The following is an 18,051-nucleotide window of genomic DNA, read 5'->3' as shown; positions in this document are numbered from 1 at the left end:
TTTTCCACACATTATATTACTATAGTAAAACATTAGCATTCAGTACCAAAAAATTTCCCCCACGACTGACTTCAACTGTTCAGTTTTTGCATCCTGACGGGAAAGCTTTTTTTTGTAATTTTCACTCAAAATATTTTTAACACTATGAAATTTGAATCAAAACGAAAAAACGTTACGTTAAATTTTGACTTTTCTCATTTTCATTTCTTCATCAAAATTCTTCTTCAGCACATTTTTGGCTTGTCTTTCTAAATAATATAAAAAATAAAGTTGCAGTTTTTTAACAAGATTCCAGCACATACAACTGAGAGACCACGACTCGTCCAAGCTGAATTCTTGTTTAAATCGTTGCACGAAACAGATATGTGAGTCCCATTCTAATTTTTTCTATTGATAATTTACATATATGGCAGTGATAGTACTAAATGAAAATCATTTTTACTAATTTGTTTCGTCTTTAATAAAATTTAAGAAAAGCTTGGATCAGTCATCAAAAAAAAAATGTAGTAGATTAATGTCTTATTACGTTCCACTAAAATTATGTTCCACAAAAGCATCCCTGCATTTGTATTTTCCTTCGTGTTTCGGTAATCGGCTCGTTTCGGCCATTTTTCTTTTTCTTTTACGAAACGAGTGAAGTAAACGTTCGACGCGTTTTTCGTTCGTGCGCTGAAAATTACAGAAAGCGAGTGCGAATTTTTCTTAATTAGAAATTGGTGATATTGAACTAAAAACAAGACTTTACACAATAAAAGTGTTTAATACATATAAAAGCATTAACTATTTAAATTTTCATTAGACTTTGTAAATAAAAACTAATGAGATAGTAAAAAATATATATATATATATACGTATACTGCCACAAAAAGAACCTTAAGTTCGTCTGAGACTCTAAGAGATAGAGAAAAAAATACATTTTTATTTTATTTCTTCTCAATTTCTATATACAATAGAAGCAGTGTAAGCAAGTGAGACCATATTCTAGATTTTCCTAAACGGAAGGAAAGAAAAAACTAGCAACTGATTGGAGGGTAATATGAGTAATGCTATTAACCAAAATGGCACAGGTCTAGAGCAGCAGGTAAGTTTTGTAAACTAAAAATTTTGGGATTTTAACAACGTACAATAGTGCGGGAGGTATATTTGTGAAAAAGTTTATTCCAATAAGCTATCTGTAAAATAATAAAATGATTGATTTCATAACATTGTACACGCACTAATGCTCTTGCCTTGCCTTCTGCCACGGTCGCCCCCGTCGGTTGGACCTCTTCGTGAAGCGTTCGTAGAATTTCATTCTTTTTTGCTTTTTTTCCTTCTCAAATTTTTTGCTTTTGGCTTTTCTTTATGACGATTTCCTTTTTCTATATGACAATTATTTGTTCTCTCTTTTATCTCCATTTTCTGCTATGTGTTGCGCGATCCCTTTTGTTCGGTCATTCTGTTTCGCTTGTGTTATGCATTCGATTCGTTTATTTGAGCCGAGTTAAAGGCCGTGACACAATGACATTTTTCATATAGATTTAACACAAGCTTATACATTCCAAGGGTTGGCTTTTATATAAGGTGCCACGATTTTCAAACTTTTGTTGATTTGTAGGGGAAGAGGATTTTATATAAGGTGCCACGATTTTCAAACTTTTGCTGATTTGTAGGGGTAGAGGGGGTCCTAAAAATCACAAAATTATCATCCGCAACTCTAGGAAACTTAGTTTATGAAATATAAGCTTTTTAATTTCCCAATTTAGTAAAATTTCAACTTAAGTCCTGCACTTAAAATTCGGGTCGCACATGTCGATAGCGGTATCAAAAGACGCGTATTTGCATCAAAATTCAGAATCCGAAAGCAGAAATTACATTTTTATCTCGTTTAAAAGTTATTCGCGGAAAACCCGTCGGTACTATTGTCGCTTTTTTCGTTGTTGCAATTGAACAAATGACGATGGTGAATAGTGTTGCCAGCTCCGCAACAATATCTTTTTATCATGGTAGAACATTATAAGGTGGTGGCACGTCGACATAAATGCAAACAAACATACACCATTACCCTGCAAAACCGCTCTCGCCATTCCACGTCATTTGACTAGTCATTTTACGGTCATAGGTTATATTCATAGTCACATTTGCATGGGCGTGATTAGGTTTTGTGACCAAATTTTTTGTAGGGTAATGTATTTTGTTTTTGTAAAACACTTTTATTAATTGTAGTCTAATATTATTTGGGGTGCTGCGCAGAAAGGTGTACTACGCAGAAGGACATCACTGTGGCGGTAGCCACGGTTATACCACACACCCGGACTTGGCATGACGTAGCCCAGGGTTATTTTTTATAAGCGCGGCCGAAGGCCGCCTATGCAGAAATGTGTTCTACGCAGAATTACCGTTGGAATCATCATAAAAATCTCTATAAAGTCCAATTTTTTATTTTTTTTTTGACAAATGTATATATTCTGCACTTGTTCCAATTAAATACATTAATTTCAAATTATTCAGAGAATTACAAAACAAAATACATTGATAGTGTATGTTGCATTTATGTCGACGTGTCACCACCTTATAATCTTCTACCAAGTTAAACAGATATTGTTGCGGAGCTGGCAACACTATTCACCACCTTCATTTGTTTTCGTTTGTTTAATTGCAACAAACCAAGGAAATACATCACTACCCAAGTACATCCTGGCGCTATAGCGGACACATAAATATCCGTGCCATCATCAATACTCACAAAACGAGTATTCAAAGCCCCAAAAAAAAAAAAATAATTGCAACAACGAAAAAAGCGACAATAGTACCGACGGGTTTTCCGCGAATAACTTTTAAACGAGATAAAAAATGTAGTTTCTGCTTTCGGATTCTGAATCTCGACGCAAATACGCGTCTTTTGATATCGCTATCGACATGTGCGACCCGAATTTTAAGTGCAAAGACTTAAGTTGAAATTTTACTAAATTTGGATATTAAAAGGCTTATATTTCATAAAATAAGAGTTTCCTAGAGTTGCGGATGATAATTTTGTGATTTTTAGTACCCCCGCCACCCCTCGAAAAAAAGAAAAGTTGGAAAATCGTGGCACCTTATTCTAAATATTCCCCCATGTGCGACCCGGCAGGCATCGGTGCTATTTAGAAACGAAACATCAAAGCCAAGGAGAATTAAACAAGGGGTGCCACAGGGTGGTGTCCTATCCCCACTTTTGTTTAATTTCTACATATCTAAGCTACCTTCACCACCGGAAGGAGTCACAATCGTTTCCTACGCCGATGACTGCACAGTAATGGCCACAGGCCCAGGCCCACAGATCGATGAGCTATGCAATAAAATAAACGGCTACCTCCCTGATCTCTCCAGTTTTTTCGCCTCGCGAAACCTGGCATTATCACCGACTAAATCTTCCGCGACCTTATTTACAACATGGACGTCCCAAATGTCGACCATTTTGAACATCCACGTCGATGGCTCTACGCTACCGACTGTCCTACACCCCAAAATCTTGGGTGTGACGTTTGATCAGGATCTACATTTTGGTGAGCACGCAGCCGCAATTGTTCCGAGAATTCAGAGCCGTAACAAAATCCTCAAATCCCTTGCTGGCAGTACCTGGGGAAAAGATAAAGAAACGCTCATGACTACATACAAAGCAATTAGCCAGCCGATTACGTGCTACGCGTCACCCATATGGTCGCCAAGCCTAAAAATTACCCACTGGAAGAAGCTACAGGCCTGCCAAAATACTGCTCTCAGAATTGCCACGGGCTGTCTTCTTATGTCCCCAGAACACCATCTACATAATGAGGCGAGAATACTCCCCATCAGGGAAAGAAACGAGATGCTGACCAAACAGTTCCTGTTGAATACCCAGAAACCTGGGCATCCCAACAGACATCTGATTGACGAGCCAGCACCGCCTAGGGGCTTAAGGAGTCATCTCCGTAAGCACTTTGAGGAAATACGGCATCTGAGAACACAGCCGTATGAAGCGAAAAAACATAAGCAGGTCCTTGGTGAACTCCACAAACAGGCGTCGGACCTTTATGCCGGGAATTGCCCGGTGAACCCAGTACTCAAAGTAAAGTATCCAAAACTTGCGGAAGAGGAACGCATACTCCCCAGGGAAACGCGTGTCACTCTGGCTCAACTTCGTTCTGGATACTGTAACAGGTTAAACTCTTACCTATCCAGAATCAACCCCGACATACAAAATGTATGCCCCGCTTGCAATGTGTCCCCACATGACACCAACCATCTCTTTAATTGTAATGTGGAACCAACGCCTCTAACACCCCTTTCCCTATGGTCCACCCCTGTTGAAACAGCAAGTTTCCTTGGACTCCCGTTAGAGGATATTGATGACAGTTTGTGATCGGTCGCGTCTGTTAGGTGGGGCGAAGCACTGCTACAACAACAACAACAACAACCCGAATTTTAAGTGCAGGACTTAAGTTGAAATTTTACTAAACTTGGAAATTAAAAAGCTTATATTTCATAAACTAAGAGTTTCCTAGAGTTGCGGATGATAATTTTGTGATCTTTAGGACCCCCTCTACCCCTAAAAATCAACAAAAGTTTGAAAATCGTGGCACCTTATTCAAAATATTCCCCCATTCCAATAACATCGCCACAATCAACCAAGATGTTGCGTTTTAAAATTGAAGGTTATTACGCCTTGCCCACTCACATACAAAATTTCGCGAAGCACTGTTGTAAACATTCTCCCTATACCACAAAAATACTTGCTAACATATTTTGTGTCGTAATCGATCGCTATATTTTATTTTTTAATTGCGAAAAATGTTAGAAAATTTACCAACCAGTGGGAAAAATAATTTCACTTGCAAAGTGTGCCAACACCCTTAGCCAAAGCAAATGTCAAATTCTTCTTATGATTTGCTTGGAACAAGATGGTGAGATGGCTTCTTTCAATATCAGATGGCGCCAGTGTCGCTCATTCTACCGTTCTCCATAAAAATACATGCAATTTACTCATAATGCATAAGCTTGTGTTAAACCCATCTATATGAAAAACTGCGTTTGTTTCGGAGCTGTAAGTTCCGCTGATTCGTTCAGGTCATTCCAAGTCCGGGAGTGTGGTATAACCGTGGCTACCGCCACGGTGATGCACAATTTTTTTTTGTGGGTAAAACAACAACAACCACATGAATATCGCCAACTTCAACTGCAAATATCTCCGGACAGAGATAAAATTTTTCTTTTGCGCCTTCGGATTATTGTTCTCGAGATTAATACGCGTCTTTTGACACCTCTCTCGATATTTTTTGACGCGTATTAGCAGTCGACCCCTCAACTAGACTTTTACACCGTTAAAAATACACACAAGTTTATTTTTAATATATTTTTGTTAATGTTTACTTTAGCTCACAACTGCTAAAACTCGTCCAAAAATAACAGGAGAGGTGTCAACAGACGCGCTTTGCACCCAGGATCCGAATCCGAAAGCGGAAATTCAAAATTTTATTTCGTTTCGGGGTAATTCTATACGACAGCATGACACTGCTAATACGCGTCCAAAAATATCGAAAGAGGTGTCAAAAGGCGTATTAATCTCGACAACAATAATCTGAAAGCGGAAAATAAAAATTGTATATATGTCTGGAGATTTATGCAATTGAAGTTGGCGATTTTCATGTGGTTGTTGAAATTTGTACTCACAAACAAAATTGTGAACGCAGAAGGACATCACTGTGACGGTAGTCACGGTTATAGCACACACCCGGACTTAGCATGGCGTAGCCAAGCGTTATTTTTTATAAGCGAGGCCGAAGGCCGCCAACGCGGAAAGGTGTTCTGCGCAAAAATACTATGGATTTCACCCCCGGTTTCGGAGGGACCCGCGGCTTAGAATATACCTGCGGCAGGTGTGCCTGTCTAAGAAAATACGGTAATAGAGTAGTTGAGGGGTCGACTGTTAATACGCGTCCAAAAATATCGAGAGAGGTGTCAAACGACACTCCTTGACATCAGTATTAATAATCCGAAAAATAAAAATTTTAACTTGTTTAAAAGATATTAACGGAAAACCGAAAAAAGGCCCGCGGGTACCTCCGAAACCGGGCGTGGGATCCATAGGTTTTTTGTGCAGAACACCTTTCTGCGTTGGCGGCCTTCGGCCGCGCCTATAAAAAATTACCCTGGGTGGGTCCAACACCGGTTTGGAGACCAAAACTATATCCGCACAAAACACTTATGTTCACAATTTTTTTTAGTGGGTAGCCAACACATCAACAACCACATGAAAATCTCCAACTTCAATTGCAAATATCTCCGGACGGAGAAAAAAGTTTCCTTTCCGCCTTCGGATTATTGTTCTCGAGATTAATACTCGTCTTTTGACATCTCACTCGATATTTTTTGACGCGTATTAGCAGTCGACCCCTCTACTAGACTTTTACCGAAAATACTAAATTGCTTCATGGGGTTGTGTAGCGCAATCCTTTCAAGATGTTACCAGGGCAAAATATGGCTTTTCCAACCAAATTGTCAGCTTCACCTACCCGTGGCGAATCCTGTTACTTTAACAGCCGAGTTTGCCGACCCCAAGTTCCTCATGGATCTAGGGGATGGAAGGGCGGTATGGCCTTGAAGGTTTCATGTGGCCATACTAATTCGTTCCCAAGATGGTCGGGCTGGTGCCTGAATGGTGCTTGTTGCCGTATCGGGTCTGCAACCTTCAGAGGACCATCAACATCGATAACACTCCCCAAGGCCTTGGGGGGAGTGTCCTTATCGCAACAACATATGAAATGGCAAACCCGCTCAGAAATATTTCAGGCTCTCGTGATAACAGCGGGATTTAGTGATGTGATGGCAATTAAATGATACAGGTAACAGCTTTTCGCCAACCTGCGCGTATTGCAGCGAATAACATCTTCTTGTAATAGTGCCTCTCCACAACCAATAGTGAGAACACACAAATTGTCATCAATATACTCTAACGGAAGTGTAAGGAAACTAGCAGTTTCAATAGAGCTGGCATGCTTCGCTGGCTGGTGGATAATGCCGCTATGAAAAAGGGCCTATTCCTGTGACAGGATGACACCGTACCCTAGGGTTTGAGCTACATTCTCTGTTGTTGATGTTTTTGTTGGTGTTATCGATGTCGAATGCCCTTTGCCGGATATATGTATATCCAGTACTTTCTGTAAGGTACAAGACCGAATCCAACAATGATAAGGTGTACGATTCAAAGGGATTGAAGGGTTGATAAGCTCAAAGCTTTATAGCTTCAGAATTGCAACCTAAATTTTAGCCTCACCTACGCGAGGGGAATCCTGTTACAAATATTAATGCATCATACACATATTTAGCCGGCTCCAGCGACCCCCAGTACCTCCACAAACTAGAGGGAGGGGGCGGGGCGGTATGACCTAGACGGCAAAAGCAAGAGCTTTCCAAAGACAGTCGTACTAGTTTGAAAACTGAAGCTACACGGATATTAATAATGAACTCTTAAATCAAATGACCTGGGAACAACAATTTCGACTGAACATATAACCTTTACATCTTTCAACTTAAAATCGGTTTAACGATTTTGAAAATATCCGTCACGTTTCAATGTGTTTCTTTGGTAGTGCCTCGGCAGCAAAGCGACACAAAAAACATCTGTTAGAAATTCTTTGGGGCTACATCTAGAGCATCTAGGAAAGTGACATCGACGAAGGTATGATTTCAAAGTCGCAGCCCTATAGCTTCTGTGCTGGCATATGGTGTGAGGGCCAGGACGCGTAGTAGTGACTGATGGTTGTTGTTGTTGTTGTAGCGATAAGGTTGCTCCCCGAAGGCTTTGGGGAGTGTTATCGATGTGATGGTCCTTTGCCGGATACATATCCGGTACGCTCCGGTAACACAGCATCATTAAAGTGCTAGCCCGACCATCTTGGGAACGATTTATGTGGCCACGTTAAACCTTCAGGCCATCCCTCCCTCCCCATCCCCAAGTTCCTTGAGGAGCTTGGGGTCGCCAGAGCCTCGTCTGCTAGTGAGACAGGATTCGCCGCGGATAGGTGAGGTTGACAATTGGGTTTGGAGAAGCTATATATTGCGCTGGCAACCTGAAGGGTTGCTCTACACAGCCCCTTGAATCTGGTATTTTAGTCGCCTCTTACGACAGGCATACCTACCGCGGGTATATTCTGACCCCCTAACCCGCTGGGGGGAGTGACTGATGGTCGGGATTGCTACTGTTCACATATCTTAAAAACAGCCGAAAAAACTAAAGGCGCCTTTTGGCGCGATCAACACTAGGCCAGCGTTGATGCTAATCCGTAAAAACTGTGCCACTATAGTCATGAGTATTAAAAGAACACTCATAACAACCGTAAGAGGCCTTTGTGCGTAACCAGCAAGGAGGCACAAATAATTTAAAGAAATCGTGTCGGCAACTTGTATTAGCCCAGTACATATCCTTCGGTGGAACTACGCTTTGCACGAGACATACAGACAAATGTGTGATCATTTTAAGTCCCTACCTCCATTTGCACCGTTTGCCAGCACAGAATATATATGTTTGCGACATCCGCCCAATGCAGCTCCTGCCAGGGACGGTCCTCTTTCCTAGATGTTCTGTCGTCCACGACGGCAACCCGCCGATGGGTTTCATTGCGCCATGATGCCAGGCGGCATACCCAAATACACCGGGTACCCCAATGCTTACCCAAGGACATCCAGTCCCAGGGCCACAACAGCAGTTGCGTCCTAGCCTTCCACAACCCAGGCGTAGTCACCCGTCACTTACTCCCAAAGTGACGACGTCTCCCCCATGCACTTCAGAATTCTGCAGTTAAACTGTAATGGATTAACTGGGAAGATCACGGAGATAGTCGATTTCATGAAGCGGCACAACATTTGCATTGCTGCGATTCAAGAGACTAAACTCACAGCAAGATCTGCTCTGCAGACCTGTTCTGGGTATAATATCCACCGAAAAGATCGCGAGAGCGGAAATGGAGGCGACCTCGCGTTTATCATACATTACTCTGTGCAATATCATACTGTGACGAATATTAGTGACACTAAGTGATACTCCCATAACTAATCTCATACTAAGTAATTAAAGCAAGCTGCTACACTTGTATGTACGTAAACAAATTAATCATTGTCTGCATACTCACAAGCGCATGTCATCGTCGGCCGTGTAGGTCAGGGAAACAGACTCTTAGTCCCTACCTCCGTTTGCACCGTTTGCCAGCACAGAATATATATGTTTGCGACATCCGCCCAATGCAGCTCCTGCCTTGGGTGGTGCCACTTCCCTAGATGTTCTGGTCTCCGCGACGGCAACCCCCCGACGGGTTTCATCGCGCCATGTTGCCAGGCCGCAAACCCAAATCATCCGGGTACCCCAATGCTTGCCCAAGGACGCCCAGTCCTAGGGCCACAACAGCAATTGCGTCCTGGCCTTCCCCAACCCAGGCGTAGTCACCCGTCACCCCCAGAGTGGCGACGTCTCCCCTTATGCACTTCAGAATTCTGCAGTTAAACTGTAATGGACTAACTGGGAAGATTACGGAGATAGTCGATTTCATGAAGCGGCACAACATCCGCATTGCTGCGATTCAAGAGACTAAACTCACAGCAAGATCTGCATTGCAGACCTGCTCTGGGTATAACGTCCACAGGAAAGACCGCGAAAGCGGAAATGGAGGCGGTCTCGCGTTTATCATACACCACTATGTGCAATATTGTATATTTGATCCTGGCATCAACCGCAGGGACAATGTCTTAGAACGTCAAGGCCTATCTGTCCTGTCAGGCGATGCAAACCTAGAAATCATCAACATCTACATCCCTCCTGCCACCTGTTGCCCCAGTGGATACCGCCCTAATATCAGGGCCTTACTCACTGGCAACAATCGCATTATCTTAGGCGATTTCAATGCCCATCATGATCTATGGCATTCAAACTTGCGGGCGGACTGTAGGGGTGAGATGTTGGCGGATCAAATAGAAGAAACGACGTTCTGCACAATAAACGGAGACGCCCCCACACGTATGGTAGGAAGCTGTCACAGCTCGCCAGATATCTCAATCGTGAGCGCAGAACTCGTAAACTGCGTCAACTGGCAGCCGATGGTAACATTGGCATCCGACCACCTGCCCATACTTATTTCGCTTGAGCGTAACGCCGACTTCATCGTCACTGAAACACGCACTTTCATAAACTTCAAAAAAGGAAAGTGGGAAGAATATAAATCCTTTACAGACAGCCGCCTAGCTGCCCTCCCTATCCCGACTGATGCCCGCCAAGGGGAGCGTGCCTTCCGTAAGGTCATTAAATCCGCCTCGGCACATTTCATTCCCGCCGGGAGAATTCCCGAAATCCGGCCCCACTTCCCGGCGGAGGCCGCAAACTTAGCGAGAGAACGTGACCTTATAAGACAGCTTGACCCAGGCGACCCCCAAATAAGGGATATAAACCAACGCATCAGATTGCTTGTAGATGAACACAAGCGGGCGAAATGGGAGGAGCACCTAAGAGGTTGTAACCTCTCTACCGGTGTAGGTAAACTTTGGTCCACCGTAAAGTCCCTATCGAATCCGACTAAGCACAAAGACAAAGTTTCCATCGCCTTTGGCGACAAAGTGCTGTCGGACGCGAAAAAATCCGCGAGCGCTTTCTGCCGACAATATATAATGCATCCTACGGTCGACAAAGATAGACGGAGAGCCAATAGACGCGCACATAAACACAAATTCCGCGCATCACCAATCACCATCACCGCTAAAGAGGTTGAGGACGCCATTGGTCGTGCTAAACCATCCAAAGCAGTGGGCCCAGACGGCATAGCCATGCCGATGCTTAAAAACCTAGGGAAAGAGGGGTTCAAATATTTAGCACATGTCTTCAATCTGTCTCTTTCCACCTTTGTCATACCTGAGAAATGGAAAATGGCCAAGGTGGTCCCGCTACTAAAGCCTGGGAAACCAGCTAACATAGGTGAGTCGTATCGTCCGATATCTCTCCTATCCCCAGTGGCAAAGACGCTTGAAGCCGTTCTGCTCCCTTATTTCCAAGCAAATTTGCAGCTAGCCCCTCATCAGCATGGCTTCAGAAAACTCCATAGCACTACCACCGCGCTGAATGCCATTAGCACCCAGATAAATTGCGGTTTAAATCAATACCCCCACCATAGAACAGTACTCGTAGCGCTAGACCTATCAAAAGCTTTTGATACGGTCAACCATGGCTCGTTACTGCAGGACCTGGAAGGGTCTACCCTTCCCCCATGTCTTAAAAGGTGGACAGCAAATTATCTGGGTGGTCGGCAGGCATCGGTGCAATTTAGAAACGAAAAATCAAAACCAAGGAGAATTAAACAGGGGGTGCCACAGGGTGGTGTCCTATCCCCACTTTTGTTTAATTTCTACATATCTAAGCTACCTTCACCACCGGAAGGAGTCACAATCGTTTCCTACGCCGATGACTGCACAATAATGGCCACAGGCCCAGGCCCAAAGATCGATGCGCTATGCAATAAAATTAACGGCTACCTCCCTGATCTCTCCAGTTTTTTCGCCTCGCGAAACCTGGCATTATCACCGACTAAATCTTCCGCGACCTTATTTACAACATGGACGCCCCAAATGTCGACCATTTTGAACATCCACGTCGATGGCACTACGCTACCGACTGTCCGACACCCCAAAATCTTGGGTGTGACGTTTGATCAGGATCTACATTTTGGTGAGCACGCAGCCGCAATTGTTCCGAGAATTCAGAGCCGTAACAAAATCCTCAAATCCCTCGCTGGCTGTACTTGGGGAAAAGATAAAGAAACGCTCATGACTACATACAAAGCAATTAGCCAGCCGATTACGTGCTACGCGTCACCCTTATGGTCGCCAAGCCTAAAAATCACCCACTGGAAGAAACTACAGGCCTGCCAAAATACTGCTCTCAGAATCGCCACGGGCTGTCTTCTTATGTCGCCAGGACACCATCTGCATAATGAGGCGAGAATACTTCCCATCAGGGAGAGAAATGAGATGCTGACCAAACAGTTCCTGTTGAATACCCAGAAACCTGGGCATCCCAACAGACATCTGATTGATGAACCAGCACCGCCTAGGGGCTTAAGGAGTCATCTCCGTAAGCATTTTGAGGAAATACGGCACCTGAGAACCCAGCCGTATGAAGTGAAAAAACACAAGCAGGTCCTTGGTGAACTCCATAAACAGGCGTCGGACCTTTATGCCGGGAATTGCCCGGTGAATCCAGTACTTAACGAAAATTATCCAAAACTTGCGGAAGAGGAACGCATACTCCCCAGGGAAACGCGTGTCACTCTTGCTCAACTTCGTTCTGGATACTGTAACAGGTTAAACTCTTACCTATCCAGAATCAACCCTGACATACAAAATGTATGCCCCGCTTGCAATGTGTCCCCACATGACACCAACCATTTCTTCAATTGTAATGTGGAACCAACGCCTCTAACACCCCTTTCCTTATGGTCCACCCCTGTTGAAACGGCAAGTTTCCTTGGACTCCCGTTAGAAGATATTGATGACAATTTGTGATCGGTCGCGGCTATTAGGTGGGGCGAGCATTGCTACAACAACAACAACAACATCGTCAGCCGCTCACACATACACACGCATATGGATACAAATTGCAAAAATACGTGTATATAGCTAGTAAACAAGCATCAGGTTCACGAAATTACTAGACTTTAGGATAAATAGGTGAACGAGGAAACCAAAGAGTATAAAAGCGGCACAGGCTGAGGCATCACAATTCAGTTTCATTTAAGCAAACTATTGGTTGTGAAGTATCAGTGTTATTGTGAAGTACTTTAATAAAGGCCATTTTGCATTATTAAATATTGGAGTTATTTATTCAACAGTTTAGTGATTCGAACTTAGCAGAAGGTTGCAAATAAGATGATTTGCAGTAAATTCGTTACAATACATTTGATCCTGACATCGGCCGCAGGGACAGTGTCTTAGAACGTCAAGGCTTATCTGTCCGGTCAGGCGATGCAAAGCTAGAAGTTATCATCTACATCCCTCCTGCCACCTGTTGCCCCAGTGGATACCGCCCTAATATCGTTCTGCACAATAAACGGAGACGCCCCCCACATATGGTAGGAAGCTGTCACAGTTCGCCGGATATTTCAATCGTGAGCGCAGAACTCGTAAACTGCGTCAACTTGCAGCCGATGGTAACATTGGCATCCGACCACCTGCCTATACTTATTTCACTCGCTCGAGCGTACTGCCGACTTCATCGTCACAGAAAAACGCACTTTCATAAACCTTAAAAAAGGGAAGTGGGACGAATACAAATCCTTTACAGACAACCGCTTTGCTGCCCTCCCTATCCAGACTGATGCCCGTCAACAGGAGCGTGTTTTCCGCAAGGTCATTGAATCCGCCTCGGCTCGTTTCATTCATGCCAACAGAATTCCCGAAATTCGGCCCCACTCCGGCGGAGGCCGCAAATGTAGCGAGAGAACGTGACCTTATAAGACAGCTCGATTCCGGCGACCCCCAAATAAGGGATATAAACCAACGCATCAGATTGCTTGTGGATAAGCGGGTGAAATGGGAGGAGCACCTAAGCGGTTGTAACCTCTCTGCCGGTGTAGATAAGCTTTGGTCCACCGTAAAGTCCCTATCGAATCCGTCTAGGCACAATGACAAAGTTTCCATCGCCTTTGGCGATGCAGTGCTGTCGGATGCGAAGAAATGCGTGAGCGCTTTCTGCCGATAATATATAATGCATTCTACGGTCGACAAAGAATAGACGGAGGGCCAACACACACGCACATTAACATAAATTCAGCGCGTCACCAATTACCATCACCGCCAGAGAGGTTGAGGATGCCATCGGGCAAGGACGCGCATGAAGATTCCGATCAGCACAGCTCAAAGTATAATGGGAGGTTGAAAAGGACATGTTTCCAATCCCCCCTACTCCAACCTTTGTTTGACCTTATTTTCGTTACACATCATATAATATTGTTATATTAATACTGTCGGAATGCGAGTGACTCCGATCAGCAACAGTAAATATAGGCTGAAAATACCGAATTCCAACGAAATTAGTTGTTGGAACTGTCTGGAGTTATAGGTGGAGACTGATTATCTTTCCTTAGGGCCGGGTGTATTGTATTTTGCTGCTACCGATATTACCATTCCCTTTTCGCGTTCCAGTATCGGATATATCATGTAAAAAAAAAATAAAAGAAAAAAAATGTATCTTATTGAAAGGGTTTTACAATGCTCCAATAAACTTTTTTTAAAAGTATTGAAGTTATTACTACTTTTTATGTGATTAGGAAGTTCATTGAAATATTTCAGGCCCTTATAAAATATATTTTGCTTGTCCACTTCTGTTCTGAAAAGAGGTTATCTAAAATTATTGTTTTGTCTGATTACGTATGAATGCGCATTATTTACATATATAAGCTCTTCGCTGGGGTATGTTGGTAATTTACCGTGCTTAATAATAAATACAAATTCCATACTGTGGTAGAATATTTATACTCAACCAGTTTAGTGCTTCTATCATGTTGTTAATGGGAGTATCATACCTCATGTTTAATATAAATCTCAATGGCTGTTTTTTGTCTTCGGTTACCTAAAAAGCTCTGAAACCACTGCAGCTCGTTGCCCCTAATTCAAATTTTTTTAAATCATTATATTACTGTCTATAATTTCAAATGCTCTCTTTAAGTCTATAAAAACCGCAAGTATACTTTTCTTTTGATTTAGTTCTTCTTTCCAACTCGATATTACATAATTTAAAGCCGTTTCACAAGAGTGGCCTTCTCTGAAACCGGATTGTTCTTTAATTAGTATTTTATTTATATCCAAGTAACTTATGAGCTGATTTTTTACTACTATTTCTAGAATTTTTTCGATATTCGGCAACGTGTTGATCGGTCTAAGATCTTCTGCCTTTAATGAATTCTTTACCTTCTTTATTGGCACTACTGTTGATATTTTCCATGCGTCGGGCACTATTCCCTCTACTAATGATTTATTTATGATATCCGCATAGAAATGCCCCATGTATGTCACCGAATCCTTAATTACTCCTTCTGATATTATATTATTGTTCCTCCGATTTTTTTTTTAACCTTTTAGCTACCAATATGACATCATCAACCGTAACTTCTTGGAATTTCAGACATGTGCTAAGCGTGTATTGCACACTGTCGCCACTATGTAAAGTTTCGACTTCTCGATTTATGTCAACAATACTATCAACAAATAAGGAATTCAATGCTTGAGCTATATCTTCGGGTGTTTCATATGTTATACCATTTACAATCATTGTCAGGATATTCAGCCCAATTCTGCATTTCGACTTGGATTGGAATTTTTTCGATTTGGCAATTTTGGTATTCTGTGTTCCAATCTCTTTCGATCCAACTTCGAATCGTTCGATTTTGCGTATTCTGCATTTCGATCGTAGTTCCGTTTTTCTAAGTTGCAAATTAGTTGGCGGAAAAATATTTTCTTTTTATTTTTTTATTAATTTATAACAGAATTTTAAAAAAATGTAAGTAAAACTTGTTAAGAAACGTAGAAGGCTTTATGATGATTGCTTTTTATATGTTTCCAGGTCAAAAACAACATGTCGATATCGAAGTCCTTGGCCGTATATCCTGACAGTGATTGTAAATGGTATAAGATATGAAACACCCGAGGATATAGCTCAAGCATTGAATTCCTTCTTTGTTGATAGTATTGGTGACATAAATCGAGAAATCGAAACTTTGGAACTTGATATATCATGTTAGCTAGGAGCAAAATGCAGGAAGACTTGAACACCCTATACAGGTGGCTTTGTAACAATAAGCCTAAACTTAATGTTAATAAAACCCATTTTATGGTCATATCTAGAGCGATGAATAAGGAATCTTGTAATATCGAGCTAAAAATAATTAACTCAAACATTAACGAAGTTAAAACTTTCAAGTACTTAGGGGTTCAGATTGATAAGAAAATTGGTTTTTGGAAAAGGTCATGCAAATTTATCAGTAGAAAATACAAACTGAAAGTGTATAAATCCATCATAGAGCCGCATTTCATATATTGTCCCACAATATTCTTTATGGCCAATGTAACTCAGGTAGATAAGCTACAAGTTATGCAAAATAAAGCTATGAGATTTATATTAAACATGAGGTATGATACTCCCATTAATAACATGATAGAATCACTGAACTGGTTGAGTATAAAACAGCTCATATTCTACCACAGTATGAAATTTGTATTTAATATTAAGCACGGTAAATTACCAACATACCTCAGCGAAAAGCTTAGATATGTAAATGATGCACATTCAAACGTAATCAGAGAAATCAATAATTTTAGATTACCTCTTTTCAAAACAGAAGTGGACAGGCAAAATATATTTTATAAGGGCCTGAAATATTTCAATGAACTTCCTAATCACATAAAAAGTAGTAATAACTTCAATACCTTTAAAAAAAGTTTATTGGAGCATTGTAAAACCCTTCGAATAAGATAAAGTTTTTTTTTCTTTTATTTTTTACATGACATACCGATACTGGAGCGCGAAAGGGGAATGGTAATACTGGTAGCAGCAAAATACAATGCACCCGGCCCTAAGGAAAAGAAAATCAGTCGCCACCTGTAACTCCAGACAGTTCCAACAACAAATGTCGCTGGAATTCGGTATTTTCAGCCTATATTTACTGTTGCTGATCGGGATCACTCGCATTCCGACAGCATTAATATAACAATAAAATTATATGATGTGTAACCAAAATAAGGTCAAACAAAAGTTGGAGCAGGGGGATTGGAAACACGTCCTTTTCAACCTCCCAATATATTTTGAGATGTGCTGATCGGAATCTTCATGCGTTCCGACAGCGTCTTTACTAAACAAAGTTGAGGGGTGATTGGGTACACTTCAATTTCCAACATCCAATGACATGTTTAGCTGTGTTGATCGGAGACCAATACATTCCGACAGCTTAAAATACAATTATATTTGAAAAATCTCTTGATTTTCGCTACAAATTGGCCGGACGAGACTTACATGTTTTATGCCGACTCCGAATGGCATCTGCAAGGCAGATGAGTTTTCACTGATAGCTTTTCATGCCATAAATACACCCGGAGCGCTTGCCAAACACTGCCGAGGTGCGACCTCGCTTAGAAAATTTTTCTTCTAGTTGAAAAACCTTATTCCTAAAATTTTGATGTTTGCTTTGCCCGAGTTGTGAACCCAGGGCATACGGTGTGGTAGGCGGAGCACGCTAACATCACACCACGGTGGCCTCCTAAGTTAGTTTACATTAACTTTTGTTACATTACATTTGTTAAGAAGTTTACATTAACAAATACTGTGATTGTTGGAAAGAGGAAGAATTGTTTAATTAATACAGTCCCTTAAAACAAACAAAAATACCTCACCACCCCATCGGGTTAGGGGGCTTAGAATATACCCGCGGTAGATATACCTGTCGTAAGAGGCGACTAAAATACCAAATTGATTCAAGGGGTTGCCAGCGCAATATACAGCTTCTCCAACCCAATTGTCAACCTCACCTACCGTTGCGAGTCCTGTTTCATTATTAGGCCGACAGAAAGAACCTGACATTGTTCTGACTTTTTCTATCCACTACCTGCCCATCCTCTGTCTAACCATCTTTCCTCTAATATTCCATCTCCCCTTTGCATTTTCTATCTTACCTGAATTAATCAGAACTTTCAATTTCCCTATCGTTGTCATTCTTCCGTAAATCATCCCGCTTTTCCTCATACTCTTCCCACTCTTGCTCTTGTCCAAGTCAAACTCTCGCTTTTACTCTTTATCTTATACTTATGTTACTCTCACTTTCTCTTCCTCTTTTTCGCTTTACATCCTCCAACTTCCTTTATTTTTCTTTCCCATTGCCTTGGTTTTCTCTTTTCTTTTTTGTCTTGTCCCGTTTTAAATGTGGAGATATATCGAGTTTGGCTTTTTCCGCATACTACATTACTAAAAAGAGAGAGATTTTAGGCCGAGCTTCTTTTCCAAATTGGCGGGACGGGACCTACTTGTTTTATGCC

At 41.8% G+C, this 18,051-nt stretch overlaps 1 protein-coding gene across 1 annotated transcript in view; it reads left to right on the top strand.

Moving 5' to 3' along the window:
• The first annotated feature begins 626 nt into the window (after positions 1 to 626).
• Positions 627 to 18,051, top strand: part of bel (ATP-dependent RNA helicase bel) — a 73,844-nt gene continuing 56,419 nt past the window's right edge. The window contains exons 1-2 of the mRNA XM_067759342.1: positions 627 to 689; positions 954 to 1,081. Coding sequence (XP_067615443.1) covers positions 1,037 to 1,081 — 45 coding nt within the window. The 5' untranslated portion in view covers positions 627 to 689; positions 954 to 1,036. The remainder of the gene's footprint in view (positions 690 to 953; positions 1,082 to 18,051) is intronic.

The sequence above is a fragment of the Eurosta solidaginis genome, chromosome 1 (assembly GCF_040869045.1).
Source record: "Eurosta solidaginis isolate ZX-2024a chromosome 1, ASM4086904v1, whole genome shotgun sequence".
Taxonomy (NCBI): domain Eukaryota; kingdom Metazoa; phylum Arthropoda; class Insecta; order Diptera; family Tephritidae; genus Eurosta; species Eurosta solidaginis.
This window is presented reverse-complemented; position numbering and strand designations above follow the sequence as displayed.